Below are 23,151 nucleotides of genomic sequence, written 5' to 3'. Positions count from 1 at the left end.
AAGAATATTAGACAAATTAAAATGAGGGTTTTTTATATATAATGTTACAAATTGAAAGGAATATAGATAAAAATTATTTTTTGAATGATTATTTTTTGAATGTTTTAATTATTTTTCAATTTAATTATAACTATTTTTTTCGTTAATAAATGGAATATTAAAAAACATGTATGTTATTATTTTACTATTTATAGAGAAATTTGACAGATTAAAAAGTGTGAAGACAATTTTCATTTTATAAATTAATAAAAGTGTGAATGATTTGTAAAACCTCCTGAAATTGGACAAAATTATCTATCACAATCAAATGTGTATTAGATATGCAAGTGGACAGAAAAAGCCAATCAATGGTCACAATATAGCCCACCTTAAGATGTAATAGGAGATTTTGCTAACAAAATAATGCTAAAGACTAAAGAGTGAAGTGTTTGTTTTCACTTTAACTTAATTAAGGGGTCCAATATTAGGTCCACCTTCCTTTATGATTGTGACTATTCGAACCAAAAAAAAAAATCAATACTTGTGATTAAATAATGACGTACAACCAACCAAATAAATTGCATTAATAATAATAATAAAATAATTAAATAAAACAATAAATAATAATAATAATGATAATAATAATAATAATAACAATAATAATAATGAAAATTGTTTAATCCACCAATTACCCCTAACTGGGCATTTAAGAAGATCTGCAATGTAAAAGATAAACTATGGGACTTGATGGAGCAAAACAACTACTCCATTCGCAAGATGTATCAAACGCTGCAATCCTCCCTTAAGAAGGTAAATTGGGCAAGGTTGGTCTGATCAAGGCATGCTCTCCCTAAGACGAGATTCATCCTATGGCTCGCATTCCTCGATAAACTCAAGACCAAAGATCGCCTGTTCAAACTAGGTGTAACCCCAAATAATCCTGTCTACTCTGTGGTGACATAAGAGAATCCATTGATCATTTGTTCTTTGTGTGCAAATTTAGTAAAACATGTTTAGATGCGGTTCTAGCATGGCTTAGGTCTAATGTCCAAATATCTTCACTGAGCAACCTAGTTGCAAAAAAATAGAGAGTGTCCACGACAAAGAAAAAAGTCTTTTGCATCGCCTTGAGGTTTGTTCGCAATTAGAAGGGACGGAAAAAGTGGAAATCATGTTTGTTTGCAGTTAGTAATTGCGAACAAACACCTTAGGCTAGGACATAAAAAATGCTTATTTTTATAATAAAGTTTACCCGAAGTTGATTTTTTTATTTTTTTAAAAGTTTGCTTAATTGTTTCAAATTTTTCGCTCATAGCAGCTAGAAAAGTGATTAAAATTAAAGCAAAAGAAATTTAAACTAATAGGAGTAGTTTAAAAATTTTATTTCAACTAATATTTAAGACCCTTAATTTAGGTGGATTTGAAGGGTCGTACACTTTAAATATGTTGAAAACTAGACGTGTTCAAAACGGATTCGATGATCCGATATTTACCTAACTTTGAAATCGAACCCGACTCTAAAATGAATTTAAAATAATGTAAAAATCAATGCGGATACAAAATCCGATTTCAAACCGACCCAAAACACTTAACCTGAAATCAACCAAATGACCCGAATAAATACTTCTGGTGAAAAACACTCTTGCACTAATTAGTTGTATAGATGAAGGACAAGATGAACAAAATTTCCTTTGAAATTTGGAAATGGGATAAATGGACCCTCAACTAAAATATAATTGTGTTTTTTGTGAACCCCCAGGTGAAATTAATATATCAATGTGTTACCCATGAAGGAAACAACTGGCTTCTGGCCAAAACATTTATTTTGTGCATTCAAACACTTTGAAAATGGAATTGTTTTGTGCCTATTCTTCTCTTCCATAATCCCAGGGAGGAGAAAACTTGGGCCTATTTCTTGTGACTTTGGGGCCCTTGCTGCTTCATTACCTCTCCAATTTTGAGTCCCACTAACTTCAATTATCTCCCTTTCAAAGGAATCCTAAGAGACTTGGTAATTTGTATGGATTACAATCAACATAATAAATCGTCGATATCGAGTCGATGTAGCTAACATACTCGAAAACGTTCTTGGGTTTTTCGGGCCATAGAGAAAGGGATTGGGACGTAAAATGTTGTCACAATTGTAATGTGTTAGATCTGATATTGATATGTCTAATGTAGCAAAATCTATGAAACAAACAAGCATGAAACCTTAATTGGAATAAACTTAGTGTTAAATTTATAGTCATAAGTTACATAAGAGTTATGTAAGTGTACAGTGACAAAATGAGTAGAAGACTAGCAGTTTACAGTTCCATTTAATAATTGTAGTCAGGACTCAGGAGCCAGGAGCCTATAATTTACAATTATTTCGTGTCTTTACTTTTGGGCCAAACCTACTCTGAGATCTTGTTGACTAACACTACATCCTCTTTTAAAGATATTTGGACACTTCTATGTGTGAGCTGGGCTATCATTCTAAATTTACTTGCTTCATAGTAAGTGATCAATACTCTTGGACTAAAAGTTTAAGTTTTGTTTCATATCTAAGGTCAGTATGTTGGTTTTTGATATCATGTTAAGGAATATGATTTGTTATATACGTTGAAAATTAACCCACATGTGAACCCACATTAAAATATTAGAAAAAAAATTGACTAATATATAAGCTTTATGGGTTACTCTTATCAGAAATTAGAAATTAGTTATACTTGTGTATTATTAACTTTTCTTTTGTATAGGTCTTGTTTACAAACACAATAGCGAATATATCATGGTATCTGAGCCGACGATTTCAAAGGAATACATTTTATCAGAGGAATATATAGTCTTCAAAGGAGGAGATGGAAGGAAGTAAATCCTTCTCGACTCCATGATCATTGATCGTCTACAGTACATTGTTATATTGTAATTGGACGTGTATAATGGATTGGATAAGGGTTGGGTCGATTTCAAATAGAAAGGGGGCTCAAATAGGCTAGACTTTCTTGGCCAACTTCAATCCGTTGAATTAAGTATGTCAAATTGAGTAAAATAATACTGATGTTTGTATAATTGGAGCAAGAGAATAGCAAGAGACAAAACAGTCATAAAAATACATGCTTTGCCAAACAAGGTTACAACTAACAAGAAAAAACACCACAATTATAAAAGAATGAAAGAATTATAAGTCTCATCATAGAAGTATTAGAGTATAGAATAGATAGAAGTATATTCTATCAAATTCCTACAATAACTTATGTTAATCTAGCTTACTAAACAAACATACATATATGTATAGTTAAAACAAGACATTAGTGCCAACAAGTTGGTTGATTGCTATGCTAGGGAGCTCAACAAATGAGATCAAGATCGAGCATCTGAATTCAAAATCATTACCAATAGGAGAATGATCTAAGATATTGTTACATAATTCATTAGCTAATTTGCAGTTTAGGAGAATGATCATATTTCATTTTGTTTAGCGAATCAAATGACACTGTCTAAGATTTCCCTCCATCCATCCTCAACATTTCAAGAGCAGCTTCTTCTTCCTCATCATCAATCACAAAATACGAATTACATGGTTTCGGCCTAAAAGTATACCCCGTAAAAACATAAAACAAAACAGTCCCCAATTCACCAGCAACAACACTAGTCCATTCGAATCGATAACTCGTGATCGTCTCCAATCCATAAACAATCACTCTAGTGAAATATATGTAACAAATTACCACAACATAGTAATGCTTAAACAATGTCAATTTCATCAAATTCACCTTAGCCTTACCATCACTCTTATCAGCTGCCCTAAGCTTCTCAATAGACCATACAATGGGAAACAACACAGAACAACAACAAACAATATCAACAAGCAAAAACACTTGCTTCCATGTATATGAATCAACACCATAAGGCCCTGTTTCATCAATCACAACTTGAGCAACATTTGCAATTACTTGAAGTGGGATCACAATCATCAAAACCTTCTTTTCTTTATCTTGTAAATAGGTTTTTAAAAAAGACCAACCAGTTCCAATTAGAACAATCAAAGTAAACAATGAAATCCCCTTTAGGAAGCTGAAAATGTAGAACAAAACATCCCATCCATGGGCAGTTCCTGTTCTTTTGATGAAGGATTTATCTTCAGCTTCTGATAGTAAATTCAATGCTTTTAATATAAGAACAGCAAGCATGAAGAAATGAATTTGAAAAATTTTGGTTCGTTTTGATAATAGAGTAATTACCCAGATGACAATTAAGGTTACGCAAATTAGGGCAAAAATGAAATAAATTGAAGGTAGATTAGAGTTACCGATAGAAAGATAAGATTTGGAGTTGGTTTTGGGGTTCAAATTATACATTGACGAAAGAACATCCATGGAGATTTGAAGATTAGGGATACAATTTGAGAAAACGAGGGCATATAAATTAGGGTTTGTAATTTGAATAGAGAGATTGAAATGAGTAAGACCGCCATTATTGAGACGATCAAATGTGAAAACGGGTTTGATTAGGTCTGATTGAAGGGGACAAACGATGTCGTTTTGGTCGAGTTGATTGATGACGTGAGACCATGAATCGCGGGTACAGAGGAAGAATCCGAGGAGAGAAAGATCATTAGGGTTATTAATGGGAGAGGATTGGAGGTTATGGAGACGGAGAGAGAGGAGAGTAACGTTGAGGTTAAGGAATCCGGAATGTGTGAACCCGAATTCGTCGAATGGGATTATGGGATGGGAATTGGAGCGGATTTGTGTGAAATGAATTTCCGATAGGATTTGAGGGAGAAGGAGAGAACAAATAAGGAAGGGAAGGAGGATTTGAGGGAGAAAGGAAGAGGGGGTAATCGCCATTGTTGGGAGATGATTAAGGTTCGTTAATGGAGGATTTTTTTTTTGGTTTAGACTTTTAGAGATGCGGAAACTCGGGAATTCGAAAAATGACAAGCGCCAAAAATTTGCAACACGTGTATTTAAAAAAGAAAAACAAAAGATTTAAAATTCAGGGAAAGGGGAAGTGGTGTTATGGTGTAGCGCCAAAACATTTGCCTCAGTCACGTGTTTTATTCTATTCGTTTGGTTATACTTCGGCTATTCCGAAAATTTTGTTGTATTACGGTCTTTTATATTATTTAACAATCTCATTTTATATATTGGGTTAATATACATGAAAAAATATAGTAAAGTATGATCTTATTTGAATAGTTTAATTTTATTTTTTATAATATTAATTTTTTAAAATTTTTAGTAATTTATAATTTGATAAATAAATAATCAAAATAATATATTAAGTTGTGTAAAAAGTCAAATATAACAAGTATAATGAAACAGAGGGAGTATATATTCGTAATATGCACAGTTTAATATTTAAAAATATGTTTCTTAAATACATAGATCGAGATAAACTTTGTCAAACATCAACGGTTAGTGCTTATAACTTATTATAAATTTCCAAATACAAATCATAAACCAAAAATTAATTCTCGGGGGGCATGAGACATCCCCTACTCACCGACGTGCTGGACATATTAGGCATAGGTGTAGTGAAATTTTGTAATGGTTGTTAGATCGTCTAGAAGTGACGCACCTTATTTTTAGAGTGTTGTATCAAATGAGCAAGAGCAAGTTAATATTCTTGTTCGTCGTTTAAAGATGACGCGCCACATTGCCCCACTGTGGTATAAAAATGAGCAAGGGCGGATAAGGTATCAAGCATAGATGGTTAAGAAAAACCAAAGGTTTTAGGTTAAAAATGGGATCATGGAACATTGAGAGCTTGACTGGTAGGTTTTTAGAATTGCTAGATATCATGGAAATGAGATAATTAACATTTATTGTCTACAAAAGAAAATATTGGTTAAAGATATGGCCAAAATGATAGTAGGTAAAGGGCGCGAATATTAATTGTGATGCTTGGAACAAGATAGAAATTTAAATTGAGTTGGTGTTATTATAGATGGACAAACATCTAAAGATGTAGTACAAGTATCGAAAAAGAACAATAGGATGATAAGAGAAAATCAATTCAAAAAAGATTCTAATAGGATCTCAATGATATGGTACAAACATAACAACGAATGAGAAGTTATATATCGAAGGTGATTTGAATGGGCATGTAGGGGTAAATCGTAGTGGCTACGTTCATTGAGGTTTTGTCTATGAAGCCAAGACTATAGAAGGAGAGTCTATTTTGATTTTACATTCTCATACATTGCTGGTTGCTAACACATGGTTTAAGAAAAGAGATAGACAGCTGGTGAATTTTCAATTAGAGTAAACACTATCTAAATTGACTATTTTTATACAAGGTTGATAGATAGAGGTAATTGCCTAAACTAAAAGGTTATCTTATGAGAGCGTAGCCATCCTGTAGTAGGCGTCATTTTAAATTCCTAAATTACCATTTTAAATTAAAGTTATTAAAATTAATTAATAGGATAAACGTTTGAATTGCCTTATTATATTAAAGACTTTAATTAGTATTTAAACTATTAAATTAAAAAAAATGCTCATTTGGTTTGACTTATTTTGCTAAATTCTATTTTTGCATATTTATAAAATTACGAAGTAAATAATCAAAACTTTGAAATAAAGCTAATAATGTATAAAATATATTTAAGTTTTAGCTGAACAATAAATAATGTAGTACTTTTAAATATTAAGGTTAATTCTAGCTTATCTTTACTTCCTTTTTATAAAAGTAAAAGTAATAGCAGTAGTAATGTTAATAAGGAAATAATAATAATAATAATAATAATAGACAAGGATAAAAAGAAAAGGAAAAGGGAAGTTAAAAAAATAAATAAATAAAATTAAAAACAAAGCTTTTCAGAAGCTTTCACGTGAAATCCCAACCCAATTCATGTTTATCCTTCTTCTACATTCTTCCAAATGAAGGCTCATAAACCCTCTCTCTGTTCTCTACCTTCATCTCTTCCAGAACTTCCACCCTTTCGCTCTTCATGGTATCGGACCAGCGCAGACCCACCACCGAGCTTCTCACCTTACCGCGGCAACCACCGAAGCCCAACCTAACCTATTCCTGTCTTGTGTCATCTCTGCCGGCAGTGCCGCCGACAGTTGCCCCTGTGCACCGAACCTCTCCATGCTGTCAGTTGTGAGGCAGAGCCACCCCTTGTTCATTCATCATCATCTTTGCTCAACATCCCATATTCTCATGGTTTTCCATCTTCCACTTGGTACTCCATCTATTTCCCTTGTCTTATTAATTTTGATTTAAATTTTCATACTCATTTCAACAATTTTAATCTTTAGGTTCTTTTAATTTGGATGCTTTTTGTTGTGCGACAACGGAAATAAAGGCGATGAACAATTATGAAATAATAAGAAATTCAATGCAAACAATAAGAAAATGACACAAGAGATTTAACATGATTCACTATCAATATGATAGTTATGTCCACCGGCACCGAGAACAAATAATTTCACAATAATCGCAAAGATTTTACAAGATGAATTACAATCAACTCACAAATTATAATTATAACGTCTCTCTTGTGATCTCTCTCAATTTGTGAATCATAATTTTCTAATACTAACAAGAGGGGTATATATATTAAAGCATCTTAAAAGACAACTTGAGGCCTAAGTATCTACAAATAACCGACCACAAATAAAGGTAACCGTCCCAAAAGACACCTCTTGTGAAAAGAAACTGCACGAGCCGCGAAATGGAGACAGAACGTACTCAGCGCCCCGCGGAGCTTTCCGCGCCTGCAGACTGCCTCTTTGACCCATATTCATCTATTCCAATGGTGCTTGCTAGTTTGAGTCACCGTTAGCAACACTTTTCACTTGTATCTTCAATTTGTTCTAACCCCCAAATTTAATTAGGGCTCTGCTTCAATTTCATCGACATCAAGTTAAGTTGGAGGTTACTAAAATTGATGTTCTTCCACTATTTTCAACTTGATTACTAAGTCTAAGCTAGTTTTGATAATCTTATTGAATCTCAGCTCAATCACCAGATATAGAAGACAAGCTGCTCTATCGTCAGTCACCTCCATAAAGTTATTCCAACAATCTTGAGGTACACCCCCACCCAAAACCAACTTTATCGAGCTCAAATTAAATTAGTTTTAGATGGAAAGTATATAAGTGTTAAATTTCCAAATGAGTAATTGATGGAAGGTGGTATGGAAATACTAATGGTGTTTGATTATGTTGCAAACCATTATTTTGGACTTGAAGCAATTGTAAGCTTAGTGTCGATTGAATTGGTTTGTTATGAATGGATATACATAAGTCGTTTGTCAAAATTAACTAAAATGTATATGGTAATTGCAAATCAGAGATTAAATAAGGATTACGAATTAGTTATTATAACTTAGTATATTTTGCTATCGGGGTTTAACTTGAAATGGGAAATATGAATATGAATTCGAATATGAGATTGCCATAGATGAATTAAGGGTGATTATGATAACGAGCTTGGGATTTTGGATACTTGGATGATGAGGTATTTTGTTGGATTGGATTATAAGTTGATCTTCTAGGATATGGTATATGATTTGTATTGGTTTGGGATAATGAGTTAAAATTGTTTAAATTTGGATGGTTATTTAAATTGTTAATTAGCTCATGAGTCGTATTTGTTAGTTGGGATTGTGAGCCAAGTTTATTAGTGACAAATGTTGAGTTTAAATGTGGGATTATATTATAAACGAAATTAAAAGCTATGATTATTGCTATAAATTAGAGTGTGAAAAATTAAGTACGAATCGAGTATTACTAACTTATTTTACTTGTGTAATAAATGGTTCACTTGAGTTAGTAATACACATTACATTAAGGGTATGATAAAGTAGGCTGATTCGAAGTGGTTATATTAGTTGATTATGAACTATATGCTATTTTGGGATTATAAGTTGATTTTAATTAGTTAAATAATGAGTTGATTATCAGTTGGTTTTGTAAATGATTTTGGGGAGTCGTTTTACGAATTTATTTTTATAGTTTAGGTTATGAGATTGGTTGTGAATTGTAATGACTAGTACTTGGAGTTAGATTTAAGTAAAGATGTTGAAATGATTACAAATTATATGTTGAGTGACTATACTAAATAAAAGTTATATGCATATATTGTTCATAAGTATTATTCTTTTTACAAGTGTCTTTTTGTTATTATTGTTTGTATGTAAAATATGAGAAAGAATAAAAGAAACAATGAATAATAACGATACTTGAGATAAAGGGTATTGGGTAAGTAGAATGTGTGAGGAAATCATTTGAATACTAAAGACTTGATTATAAAGAATTTATAATCAAGTATGAAGCAATAGTGTTATAAAAATTAAAATTAAATTATGAATAAAGAACTCAAGAAAGCGAATTGTTAGGATATTTTGTGATAATATTTATTATGGGATAAGTTTCTTTATTATGATTAGGAGATATTCCCTAGAGATTATTATTCCTTAACTATAGGGAATAATTGATCATAACCTTTTTGGGTGATTGTAATCTAGAAACTACCATTGTATTATATATTTTGTCAATCAATAGAATGCTGGGGATGAATTGAGCCCTCAAAATTATTCTATCATGGTATCAATCGCTCAGGAATATTTTACCATTTAAAAAAAAAAGGTTTAATCATCCATGGCCGGTGATCAAGCTACACCACCACCACCACCTCCGCGCATAGACTCAACTTCTCCTTATTATCTCGGTCCCCATGATCGTCCCGGAGATTTCATTACTCCAACTCGTCTTCGTGGTGACAATTATGATGAATGGGCCAATGATATTCAAACTGCTCTGGAAGCAAGACATAAATTTGTTTTTCTGAATGGATCAATAATCACTACTCCTGTACTTCCATGTATGCAAGACGATTGGAATACCCTTCAAGCCATGTTAATTTCATGGCTTATGAATACAATTGACCTCGAGGTCAAGGCCATGCTTCCAAAATATAAAGATGCTAAAAAGTTGTGGGAGACTCTCAAATCACGGTATTCCATTGTCAATGGTCCGCGAATACAACAACTTCACTCTACGATTGCTAAGTGTGAGCAATCCAAAACTATGTCCGTAGCCACATATTTTGGCAAGTGGGAAGAATTAAACAACTACGAACCTTTAATTACTTGTTCCGTTGATCGTGTTGTACCTCTTGCACCGCGAGATTAGAGCATGAGAAGCGAAGGGAAAATACTCGGCTGCATCAATTTCTTATGGGGTTATACCCAGATTATCATGCTCAGACTCGGGCTAATATTTTGTCCAAAGATCCACTACCTTTACTTGACCGACCCTATCAATTAGTGGTTCAAGATGAGCGAGTTCGACTTTCAAGAACCGTGCCGAAAGACAAGCCAATTGACGCCGTTGGGTTCGCTGTCCGAACGTCAGCCGGACGTGGTAGATCAGAGTCTGTGCCAGACCACCGTGACAAACCCGACATATCGCACTTACATTGCACCCATTGCAAGAAGTCAGGCCATCTTATTTCCGGATGCTTTGAATTAATTGGGTACTCGGATTGGTGGCCGAATCTATCCAAGGCACAAGGGAATGCTGCTAGTCGTGGAAACCGGACCACCACCACCGGAAAAGGCCGCGGCAGCAGTTCCGCCAGGGCAAACGCAACAACCTCCCGCAACGGCTACACATCTCAGCCCCCAACACGGGCTAATTCACAGCAACCTCCTTCGCAAGTTTTTACACCGGAGCAATGGTAGATTCTCGCCGTCTTTATCTGTAACACCAAAGTCTCTAATGAAAGGTTGACTGGTGAGTTTGATCGTACTTCGTGGATCATCGATTCACGGCATGTAATTTGTTCAGATTTGTGACTTTTTGATGTATATGATATTAACTGTCCCGTGGGTCTTCCAAATAGAAAATCCGTTATAGCCACAAAAGAGGGATCAGTTTATTTGTCTAACAAATTATTACTTAAACATGTGCTTTTTGCTCCGGAATTAAGTTGTAATTTAATTTCGGTTTCGCAATAAATTGATGACTTAAATCGTACTATACAATTTACTAATACTACTTGTGTTATACAGGACCCGTCGAGGGAGCTGATTGGAACGAGTATTAGGAGGGATGGACTTTTCTATTTTGACGTTGACAAAACTATACAACAGACATCGGTCAATGCAGTTTCTTCACCATTGGATTTATGGCACAAGCGAATGGGTCATCCTTCAGAAAAAGTAGTGAAGCTTCTTCCCCCTGTCTTTAGCTGTAAGGGTAGTTTGAATAAAGCATGTGAAGTTTGTTTTCGTGCTAAACATCCTAGAGAAAAATTTAATTTAAGTGCCAATAAAAACTTCTAGGATCTTTGAAAAAGTACATTGTGATTTATGGAGACCATACAGACATCCCTCTTCTTGTGATGCACGATACTTTTTGACTATTGTTGATGATTTTTCTCGAGCTATTTGGCTTTATTTGATTATTGATAAAACAGAGGTGTTTCGTATGTTTATGTCGTTTGTGGCTATGATTGATAGACAATTTTCCCACACTATTAAGGTAGTTTAAAGTGATAACGGAACAAAATTTAATTGTTTGTTATTACTTTAATGACAATGGAATTTTATTTCAAACATCATGTGTTGGGACTCCTCAACAAAATGGTCGGGTAGAACGAAAACATAAACATATTTTGAATGTTGCAAGGGCAATAAGGTTTCAAGCAAATTTACCGATTTATTTTTTGGGGTGAAAGTGTTTTAGCTGCTGCTCATTTAATTAACTGTATACCTACTCCTTTACTCCAAAATAAAACAGGGAATTAAATATTCATTACTTGAAAAGGGTAAATTGTGGATCTTTATAGAGTTATCTTTTGGTTATTGTGTTTCATGAGTAAGGTGAGTAAGGAGAATGTTTTATTTAGGAGATTGACAAAATATATATAAATTTGAAGAGGTTATGAGAAATAAGTCGAGTTTGATTGGTGAACGAATGAACTTATATTGTATATGATATTTGAGTTTATAATATGTTTATGTTAGTAAGAATCATCAATATGGATTAGGTATTTTGGGGGTTGAATTTTAGGACTTTAACTTAATTTGAGAGTCGATTTGCACAAGAGTTCAAAGAAATCTTTATCATTTTCAAGAAGATCTTTCCAGGTTTGAACCATTATTCGCCTTCTTGTGAAATTTTATTCTTGATATTAGAAATCAAGTTAGAGTAAAGACTTGATCAACCTTCACTCTAATTCTTGAATCTAGAAATCAAGTGATTATAGAATTTTCAAAATTGTCGCTGATTATGCGGTGTAATTGAAATTTTTAGTAAGTGATGATTTTCTTTTTTATCTTTGATTTTGATTTTGAATGACATTTAAGAATTGTTTTCTGTAAGGATATTTAATTTATTTTATACAAAATCCTTCTCCATAAGTTTCGAGGACAAGGATATTTAATTTGTTTTAAACTCTAAGATTTAAATTAAGATTATTAAAATTAATTAATAATATAAACATTTGAATTGCGTTATTATGATAAAGACTTTAATTAGTATTTAAACTATTAAACTAAAGAAATGCTCCTTTGGTTTAACTTACTTTGCTAAATTCTACGTTTGTGTATTTATAAAGCTACGAAGTAAATAATCAAAATTTTGAAATAAAGCTAATAATGTATAAAATATATTTAAGTTTTAGCTGAACAAAAAATAATGTAGTACTTTCAAATATTAAGGTCAATTCCAGCTTATTTTTACTTCCTTATATAAAAGTAATAGTAGTAGTAATATTAGTAAGGAAATAATAATAATAATAATAATAATAATAATAATAATAATAGATAAGGATTGTTCAAAAATTACTGTATATGCAGCTACTTAGACCAAGAGTAGTTCAAAAATATCCGATTCGAATTATTTGATATCCGGTTTCAAAAACCGGATTATTCGGATAGGGTATCTGGTTTTTAATCCGGATTCAGATTGAAATATTGGCAAAATCGGATATTTGGATATCTGGTTTTCTTTATTTTTTAAAAAATTAATAAAAACGTTTTTTAATATAATTTTTTTTAGGTTGTTTAATTTATTAATATGTACAATTCTCAATTATAACTAAGTTGTATAAATAATTTATTGTTAATTAATTTAGACTTTTAATAATCCAACCATATTTCCGAAATGATTTGTATTCAAAATTTTTGATTAAAGAAAGGAAGCTTAAATATTTGTGTCCAAAAAAACCTAAAATTGTTTCAAAAAAGACAAAAAAATATAAATTTGAAAATCGAATATTCGGTATTCGATCCGGATTAAACAAGATATCCGAATTCTGAATATCCAGGTTTTTTCGAACTAGAACCGAATATGTTCTTCACTATCCGAAAAACCAGGTATTCGGATATTTGTATCCAATTTTGAATACCTCCACTTACACCGCTTCCTTATCTCGATCAGTCCCCAATATTGTAAAAACTTGAATTTTATCTAATACTAAACGTCAAATTTTAAAAGTGCAAAAATTGTAAGCTTAGCAAATTTCATGGAATAAAGGTTTTTTTTAATTATTATTATAAAATAAGTTGAGGGCATTATGTGGGAATCAAATCTTTTATCTTTTATGAAAAATTTAATAATTACTTTATAGCTGAAATAAAATTTAATTTTCGGTCTATAATTTTAAGTAAAATTATTATAAATTAAAATATCCTGTAATTGAATTATAACAATGGTGTCGTGGTGTAGTTGGTTATCACGTCAGTCTAACACACTGAAGGTCTCCGGTTCGAGTCCGGGCGACGCCATATATTTATTTTTTAAAATGACCGTCTTCACTCTTCAGCTGCTGCTTTTTTTATCGGACAAGTGATATCAATTTATAGACATTGCGTATTGCGTTCCATTTGACATCTGTGTTCGAGAGCTCATTGGAGATATCCCGATCAAGTTTCAAAATTGTACCAAATATTAAATTTTAATAAAGTATCTGGAACGCTTAGTCTTATATGCATATAAAAATTAATTTAATTGTTTTTCATGTGTTTTATGTAAATACACAATCTAATATTAAGTTATTTATCAAATTATTCGAATTATATACCAAATGCGGACTCAAGCCTAACTCCCCTGTGGTTGGCTAGTCTCCATAGTTTTGACTAGATTTTCATTTTTTATGTTTTCTTGTCTTTTCAACCCGATATAATGTGCAAGAACTACTCTACTAGTCTTCACGTTATTATCCTCAAACTTTAACACTATGTTTGAATTGATCGGATTAAAAGGAAAGGAAAGCGAGAAATTGAAAATGTGTATTTTCTTTTGTTAGATAACACTTTTGAAGTGAAAGAGTTAGGAGAAGGGAATTTGAGAAAATTTAGTCCCTTCATTTTATCAATGCACAAATCTCTTTCTAAATACAAATGAAAAAGATTTAATAAATATGTGCTGCTTTAAGGTAATAAGAAATTACAAACCCTCTTGTTTGGTGTTATTAGAAATTTGCAAGGAGTAAGAATGCTAAAGAAATTTTTATGATTCCTTCTTGTTTTTGTTGATCAAGTTGTTGCCTCAACTTAAAATTGTGTTTAATGAGTAACATGATAAGTAAGATTAGTACTCCTGTAGTCGTGTGTTACATAATATTGTTCACATCGTATAAATTGGTGTAATTAGGTCAAGGGTGATCTAGAATAAAATTAAATGATGTCGATATCGATGGTATAAAAAATATTACATCACCAACATTTTAATTATGGTAATCATCCACGTCGAGTTTTCATATTCTGAAAACGATGCAAAATATCATCATTTGACAAGTTCTATTATAACAAATCACATTCAAAATAAGTTACAATTGTATCATTTAAAAACTCATCAGCAATCTTGTTGCGTAACTCAATCCTAATAATCTTCATCACAAAATCAATGCAAGCTTCAAAACCCTAAATCAATAGTTTAAATAAATAAGAAATTCAAACAAATTACCTTAAATCAATTGTAGAATTAAGTAACTAATCAATTAAAACTTTTTGTAAAATGGCTTTCAGTTTGCGTCTTTCGCAGTGCGAAAGGACTAGAGGCTGGATTTCTGGCGGCAGTGGATTAAGGGTTTAGGAATTATGTTAGCAAAATGGAAACCGGAGAAGAGAATTGTGAGGAAGTATGCGTATGTGCGTGTCACTGCATTGAGTGTTGAAACAAATCAGTTTCAAAATGTTGTTGAGGGTTAAACCCAGATGACTGTTGTCAATTACCCACTGAGACATCGAAACTTTTTAGGATCAAAATTTCAACATCATAAATTTCATGCAAATATTTTTTACAAATCATTTTCAATACCACTATTTATTTAATACTAAAAATAAAATCGGTAATGAGCGTTAATCTCTCTTCTTTTATACCAACACCACCAATAACATTCACCCTAATACCATTAAGTGACTTCTATCTAAGGTGGTGTTTCGAAAGTCGGATAACAAAAATATTTTCCAATCGTCCAAGCAGGAGATAAGCTCCTAAGCGATGATCTTGATAACTCAACAACAGCCAACACAATAGCTACTTGCAAGTTGCATCAGTTCATGAACATTATATCATTACAAATGTGAAAACTGAGAAGCGGTAGTTCTACATCCGGCCTTAATCTTTGATTATAAAAACATACAATAACCTGCAAATCAGCTGATGATGTACAAAGCAAATTACGCTCTTCGTCGAAAAACTGTTAACCATGGTATTTGGCAAAGTATATATCCTATTTCAAGACAAACCAACCAGCTAGGTAAAATTTATAACTATTCCTTATTTTTACGCAGCAAAACTTTTCACCCACAACAAGCCAGGGAAGATCCTTGATTCTTTCGGCCACGCCTCACTAAATCATTTTCCATGTTCTTCACCGGTACTAGCTTCGGAGCCATATTGTCTGCCATGAGCATCCGTTATATGTGGAGGAGTTCCGAATGCAGGGGGGAATGCCGGGTGTAAGCTGTTGTTACCACCCATTCTCATTGCCATTGCACCTGCCATAGACTGTTGGTATTGCATCTGGGGTGACTGCGGATCAAACGACTGCATCATGAAGGGTAATCTTGGACTTGCTTGCTGAGGAGTAATTGCAGATTTGGGAGGTAACATGAAATGGCCTTGTGGCATGGACGATTGCACGGGCATCTGGGAATTTTGGGGAGTTAAAAGTGGGTGCGGAAGATTTATATGAATAGAAGTAATGTAACATAATTTGCAAGTTGATTCACTTTTTGAATTCACAATTCTCTCAAAATGACCCAAAAATAGACTAAAACCGACCATGATTCGTTTTATCGATTTGCGAAAAGATTAGTGAATCGTGTGACACTAAATAGAACATAAAAGTATTACAAGAGGAAGACAGATAAGATACCTGTTGTTGCTGAGAGGGCCCTGGCGGCTGAGCATCAGCAATTGCGGCCAAGTACATCAAGTTTTTCTGAAGCTGAGCTTGATACCTAAAATATTGATTAACAGGTGCCAAAGGTCATTTTACCCAAATTAAAGTCGAATTAAAGACCCTTAATTAGATAAAAGAATATGAAGAGTCAGCAAAACTAAAAGTCAGGAAGAGACAATCACGTATGTAGCCGTTAGGATTGCTTAATCATGGGTTCAAGAATTTCAGTCACAAAATTTATTTACAGGTTAGGTAGAGGAGGTACCGTCCAATCCATGTAAGACTGTAATATTTAGTGGAGGAATGACGATGGGAGAGTGCACAAACCGGACAGAAACTCCAACCGGTAAGTGGATGGGGGATGGGGAAGGCTATAGATAACAAGATCAAGCATTTTACAATCCTATACATAATCTGCATTAGGCTTTCAGGTAACACGGTACTAGTTGGTGCAGTAAGAACATAATACACAATGAGAATCGTGACTTGTCTCAATTGGATCAAATGCAAATTTCTCCGGGCAAAGTCCAAAAAATCTCAAGGGTCCAATTATGACTACCAGCTATTATTTCCCGTAAGTATACACAATGAACTCAGAAAAAGCACAGCTAAGAGTCTTCCAAAAATCTATATACAACTTCAATATCAGGTTCAAAAGAATAAAGAAGTAAACATTTACCTACTTTCGTTAGGGAAGATCGAGTGGAAGTGGGGAAGACGTTTGACAATAAGTGGCCAATTAATGAGCTAGGATAAGGTGGAATATGCTTTGAAAGGAATGCTCTGTTAGAAAATGATATCTAAAGAACTGCAATCTTAAGCAATGCTCAGCTTAAAAGAACAACTCGTTTATAAGCCAAAATCCAACATTTGAACAAGGAGCAACCTATGACGAGAAATATGTATGATAGGAATTAATATGGTCAAATACATACAATGTTGATCAAGAGTTTCATATATAATTTCTAACTAAAAATGGCCCTCTATTTCTTAATATACGCGGATCAAAAAGCCGGCCAATATATATAAGCACACTTGACTATGTGAATTCAGATCATCTTCTCTCATGCATAGCATGAGAGGTTCAAGTCTACAACAATAATACGTGGGTTAGCACTCAGAATTCCTCTACTACAACAACATTCCACAACCCTAGTTTCCCAATATCGCTAAGTTACACTCTAACATCACATGTGTTCTAAGAATCATCACTACCATTAGCAATTTCCTCATAAAGCTGCAAACAATGACAAGGTAATGACAATCAGATTTATGTAGCCTTACCCATGTTAGTGTAGAGAGGCCAAGTCAAGTAGACCTTATAGGAACACTAGGTAGGACGAACTGCTAATCAATTACAATGAAACTCAAGTTTACATAGCATATTAACATTGTTTTGTATTTCAAAGAGGCATCCGAAACGGTGAAGGCAATTGAGTAACCCACTTCTTAATGACTGATAGGTAGTGGAAGTTCCATGAAGCTTTTGAGAAAAGTCCATTTAACAAATTAAATACCAATCCTGAACAATAGCTAAGGATCATCCACAGTTTCACGTGCAAAATAGGCGGATGGTCTCTATCTTTCACGTTTTTAGGCTCGAGCTCGAGGCACACTAGGCGGAAAAAGCTAGGTGCGGTTTTCAAAACTAAGATCCTTGCAGCAAACTGAGCTCGCATTTGACTTATTATACCCTCTTTTACCTATACAACGATTGTGCAAACTGCAAACTAAAATCATGGTTCATTGCAACCCCATTCATCATTGAATCTTAATTCAACATCATTTACTATTTAAAACATTTGTATGGACATAAGCTAAATACAAATCTCTCAATTATAGTGAGCCTTCCTTACAATGTTAGACATCTAACTAATGTCAGATATAACCATGTAGTCCGAAAGCGAACACCTACTCTGAGATGCTAGACATTCACTTCTTCAATACAATTATCAGGAAAAAGATAATAATGAAAAATGAAAAGCAATACTAAACTGAAAATTGCAGCTTGACTTCTGAATAACTAACTATAATAAATAAATGTGGTCCAAACATTAAAAAACACCAGAAGAGACTACCACAATATATATTTTTAAACATCAAAAAAATCAAGCTTAATGGGAAATACACATTCCGTCCCTTTGGGTTTCACACCACTGTCACCTGATTCACTAATCTCATTGCGAATCGGGAATAAAAAAAAGTGAATTTTGGTCGATTTTGGGCTATTTTAGAGTCATTTTGAGTGAATTGCGAATTAACTGGCGAATTATGTTAGACTGTTTCACACAATTATCTTAAAAGGCTCTCACATATTTTTAAGTGATTGATTTTTGATGTGGGTCAAACTCAATGGCACGAAAGGAGTATTTAGTGAAGTTTCTACCTTATACCTAGTTACAGTCCAATTCACATTTCATGATCACTAATCAACCATCACCTGATACAAAATCCCAACAACCATTTTCCAAAACTAGCTAAAACAAAAAGAGACCCAAATAACATTCAAAATTAAGCGTACATTCAAATAAAAAATCAGTTATTAACCAAACAAATTAGGCACATAAGCAACTTACTGAGCACATTCATTGATTTTCCCCAAGTTCTGACTTTCCATAATAGCCAAAATCAACTGCTTGTTTTCATCCAGATACTGAAACATTGTTAAACAAAACATAAAATTTTGCAATCATCAATACAAAAGTAAAGAATAACAGTGAATACCCAATAACCCATCAAAAGAAATGTCACAAAAACATACTTTTAGAGATTACGAAGTAATTAAATCAAGTACCCAGAACAAGAAAATGGGTGTAAAAGATGAAAAATCAAAAAACGGAAAGACCTTTTGAATTTGTTCAGTGGTAATGGTGACGGGGGGTTGTGCAGGTTGGATGTTGAACATTTGAGGAGATTGTTGCTGCTGCATCTTGTTGTTACTAGTATTCAGTGAGGAGGGATTGAGAAATAAACCAATGGAAAACCTAGAAAAAGGCAGAAATTGTAGGGATTGGCAGAGAAAATGTCGGAGACTTTCAGGGATGTAAGGAGAAAATAAAGGGAACTGCCAAAGGCGGCAGTGGCAGAAGTCACCAAATTGAAGTTTACTCCTATAACAAATATTTTTTTTTCTCCTTTACTCTATTTCCTTACGGAATGAGAGTATTTTTTTTTTATTTTTTATGTTTCTTTTGCTTGGTTAGGGTTGAACAAAGTTTAGTCTAAATTGTAAATTAAATTAGACCAAATTATATTTAGTATTTCGTCTGGTCAACTTATAAACGGTCTGATATGATTTTCTTCAACAAAAATTACAATTTATAGTATGGTCTCAGATTTTTTATTTTTCAGGCTAGATCAGACCCTAAACCATACTATAACGAAAAACCCATAATTTTTTTTTAAAAAATAGGTTGCTACCTAGATTTTTCGAGATGTAATTATTTTTATACTAATGTACGCTTGAATGATCAACTATAGATTGCTACCTAGATATTTCGAGACGTAGTTATTATTATAGTAATATACGCTTGAATGATGTTGATGTAATCAACTAATTACAAATTATTATATTAGTGATTTTAAATGCGAAATATTTTCATAAACACATATATCAATTTGAAAAAATATAAAAATAAAAAATTATAGACCAAACAGTTGTAAAACGATTTGGTCTGATCCGGTCAGAAAATTACCCGGACCAAAATTTTTTATTTTTGTCTCATTTTATCGTTAGACCAAATCGGACTATTTCCCCGCTATACAGGGCTAGAGTGGCTAGTAAAAATTGAACTTAGATTTCTTTTGAGGAAAGGGTATATTTCAATTGTTAAGAGTTCATTTGTTTGTAATGTAGAGGTTTATAGATTTGGATATATGGTGATCAAGGCCGCGTTTGGCAAAAGATGTTTAAATATAATTTTAGTTTATTTTAACACAAAAGATAATTGATTGGTCAAACTATCAACTTACAGAGTTTAGTAAAATAGTTGATGAAAATAGTTTATTGTTATGAATAAATTAATTTTGAACTTTTAATAGTGTGTTCAAAAGCATCTAGTCAAATTAATTACTCCGATCAGCTATTAAAATTAGTTATCATCCATTTACCATACAATCTAAGATTTATGGATATTGATTATTTTAGAGTTATTTAAAAGTAATAAAGTGATAGTTATTTTTCCTAATGTAACGATAATATTTTTAAAGATTGAACCAATGATTTTTCTAACATGTTTTATCAAGTTAAAAGTGTTTAAATTTGAAAACTTTACTAATTATTTCTATGTATCGTATGACAATTTATTATCAGACCTAAAATTAATTTCAAAAATGATCTCGGAAACCTAATTGTAAACATAACCAAATCTTTCAAACTCGTTTTTTCAAGTTTGTCAATTTTTTGTCACAATTTATTATATTACTAGTCAATTTTTGTATTTGGAACAATTTTAGCCTTAAAAGTGGTAATATGATCCTTTTTATATATTTTTTAGATTGCGCCATATATTTTTATTGAACAATTTTAATGTTCAAATATTATATTAAAAAATGATTTGTTAGGTCATCCTAACTAAAAATGATCCAACCTGAAACTTATTTGACACGTAGAAATCGTTTGACCATTCGTTTAAGCTAGGCATGTCACATAGATTAGGACCATTAAGTTTCTATTGGGATCATATACAAACAGATCGGAAATCCTCCTTGACCCAAACATTTAAAAAGATTGTTTAATTTGTTTATTTCTAATGAACGCAACCTAATAATGATTTGTTTAGTTAACAAATTAAGTAAAATTCAAAACAAATTACAAATATTAAGCAAATGGTCAAATTTAAACTAGCAATTTATAAATTAACAAATTAAGTAAAATACAAATCAAGTCACAAATATTTAGCAAATGTTCAAATTTAAACAAGCAATTTATAAATTAAACTTGGCAAAGGTTCATGGTCTAAGTGTAAATTGGTAGGTGTAATTAGAAGGAAATATTTGTTGATGAAAATATTTCTTCTTCACATGAATCACATCTAAGTATAATTGCCTTTGGTAAGATCAGAAATTATCTTGGCAAAATCACTACTTTTCTTCAATTTCATTTTTTTTCGTCCTGTGTGATTGTGACTTGGAGTCGCACTTAAGGTCATTAATATGGCGTAAAATATTTTGGGCTCTGTTAAAAGGTTATGATATTTACAGTTCTACATAAAAATTTAATAAATTTTATTTATTATTAATAATTTTAATTATAAATTATAATTTTATATATTGAAATTCCAATATTATCCTTAATAATATATAATAACTTTATCTCTCTAATTTCACTTTAAAAAAACTTTATGAGTTAAAATTCAATATCGAAACACTATGGAAAATGAAATGTCACCAAAATGATTCGGTAAGCATTGATCATGTTGACTCTTTTGGTCATAACTTTTGATAGAAAAATCACATTAATACAATGTTTGTGGCGTTAAAAACTAGAATTCAAGACCTTTCCAATGATATATTATATGTCCAATTTTGATAATTGAGCGAGAAATGACGATCGTTTAAAGTTTACTTGTGTTGAAATTTGATACATGTTCAATCTATTGGCCATAATGTTTAATAGAAATATTGCATTAATGCTAGGATTGTGGCATTAGAAACTAGACTCAAGAGCTTTCCAACGATATTTTATATGCCCAATTTTGATAACTGAGCGAGAAATGACGACCATTTAAAATTTGATATATTCAGTCCCACAAAACGATTGTCATTTCTCGACTGCGATAGTCGCGTGTTTTACGCAACTAGACTGGGTGTACTAATAATCAGTGCAAACTTTAAACGATCATTATTTCTTGCTCGGTTATCCAATTTGGCATATAATATATCATTGAAAAGCTCTTGAAGTCTAGTTTCTTATGTCGTAAACCTTGCATTAATGTGATATTCCAATCAAAAGTTGTGGCAAAAAGAGTAAACATGTATCAAATTTCAGCACAAGCAAATTTTAAATGATCTCCATTTTTTGGCTCGGTTATCGGAATTGGACATATAATACATATTATTGGAAAGCTCTGAAAGTCTAATTTCTAATGCATTTATGTGATTTTCCTACAAAAAGTTATGGTCAATAGAGTAAATATATATCATATTTCAGCACAAAATGTGCTACTAGGTTTATTTTCTGATATTTTTAAATTGTTTTCTTTTTATTATTAATATTTTTTATTTTAATTTGATTATTATTAATAATTTTGGTTTTATGATAATAATTTTTAATAAATTCAATAGCATTTTAGTAATTGCATCAAAAAAAGGTGGCAACAAAGGGAAAAAGGTGTCGATTTTTAAGAATTTGACAAAAGAATGAAAGTGAAATTGAAATGTTGGAAATATAGAAATGGAGAGAAATTGATTTTACTTTCAACTTTGGAAGAAAATATTCGTAAAGCATTGAAATTAATTTACATCCACAATTTCATTATAATTTCCTTACCAAACTAAATAATTAAAAACCCATGAAATATATAGAAAAAAAATGCTCAAACCAAACACGTTTTAGAAGTTGTAATTGAGATATAGTATAAGACTAGACTTATGATTTATGAACATGCTTGGATATTTCATATTTTTATACTTATTTATGATCAACGGGTTGGGTAACATGGTTTATGCATATAAACATAGATATTTAGAGTTAGGTCAAGTCAATACAATTAGATTAACTACTGTGACTTATGAGTTTCTTTACTTTAGTCATCATTATTATAATCAGTGTATTATTCTGCTTATAAAAACTATAATTGTGATTTAAAG

General features: G+C 32.1%; 3 protein-coding genes and 1 non-coding gene across 5 annotated transcripts; 2 read left to right on the top strand and 2 right to left on the bottom strand.

Moving 5' to 3' along the window:
- Positions 1-3,090: 3,090 nt before the first annotated feature.
- On the bottom strand, positions 3,091-4,872 carry LOC130802578 (protein CANDIDATE G-PROTEIN COUPLED RECEPTOR 7-like). The gene has a single exon (XM_057666590.1). It carries the CDS (start codon positions 4,812-4,814, stop codon positions 3,462-3,464), a length of 1,353 nt encoding a protein of 450 aa, XP_057522573.1. The 5' UTR covers positions 4,815-4,872; the 3' UTR covers positions 3,091-3,461.
- Positions 4,873-6,777: 1,905 nt separating this feature from the next.
- LOC130802570 (uncharacterized) lies at positions 6,778-12,216 on the top strand. 2 transcript variants are annotated; one of them, XM_057666584.1, is made up of 3 exons: positions 6,808-7,159; positions 9,570-10,718; positions 10,997-12,196. In XM_057666584.1, the coding sequence occupies exon 2, from the start codon at positions 9,582-9,584 to the stop codon at positions 10,113-10,115; it is 534 nt and encodes a 177-aa protein (XP_057522567.1). In that variant the 5' UTR covers positions 6,808-7,159; positions 9,570-9,581; the 3' UTR covers positions 10,116-10,718; positions 10,997-12,196. The 2 variants fall into 2 exon arrangements, 1 of the variants encoding a protein (XP_057522567.1); XR_009039777.1 differs by lacking the exon at positions 9,570-10,718 and having other exon boundaries at positions 6,778-7,159; positions 10,997-12,216.
- A 1,427-nt stretch (positions 12,217-13,643) lies between these two features.
- Positions 13,644-13,717, top strand: TRNAV-AAC (transfer RNA valine (anticodon AAC)). The gene has a single exon. It is a non-coding gene; the product is annotated as a tRNA-Val (tRNA).
- A 1,754-nt stretch (positions 13,718-15,471) lies between these two features.
- Positions 15,472-19,462, bottom strand: LOC130802566 (GRF1-interacting factor 2-like). The gene is made up of 4 exons (XM_057666581.1): positions 19,187-19,462; positions 18,918-18,994; positions 16,315-16,399; positions 15,472-16,085 (listed from the first exon to the last, which is right to left on the bottom strand). The coding sequence occupies exons 1-4, from the start codon at positions 19,268-19,270 to the stop codon at positions 15,792-15,794; spliced, it is 540 nt and encodes a 179-aa protein (XP_057522564.1). The 5' UTR covers positions 19,271-19,462; the 3' UTR covers positions 15,472-15,791.
- Positions 19,463-23,151: the final 3,689 nt, after the last annotated feature.

This window comes from Amaranthus tricolor, chromosome 2 (genome assembly GCF_026212465.1).
Source record: "Amaranthus tricolor cultivar Red isolate AtriRed21 chromosome 2, ASM2621246v1, whole genome shotgun sequence".
Taxonomy (NCBI): Eukaryota; Viridiplantae; Streptophyta; class Magnoliopsida; order Caryophyllales; family Amaranthaceae; genus Amaranthus; species Amaranthus tricolor.
The sequence above is the reverse complement of the archived record's forward strand: the minus strand, read 5'-3'. Positions and strand labels throughout refer to the sequence as shown.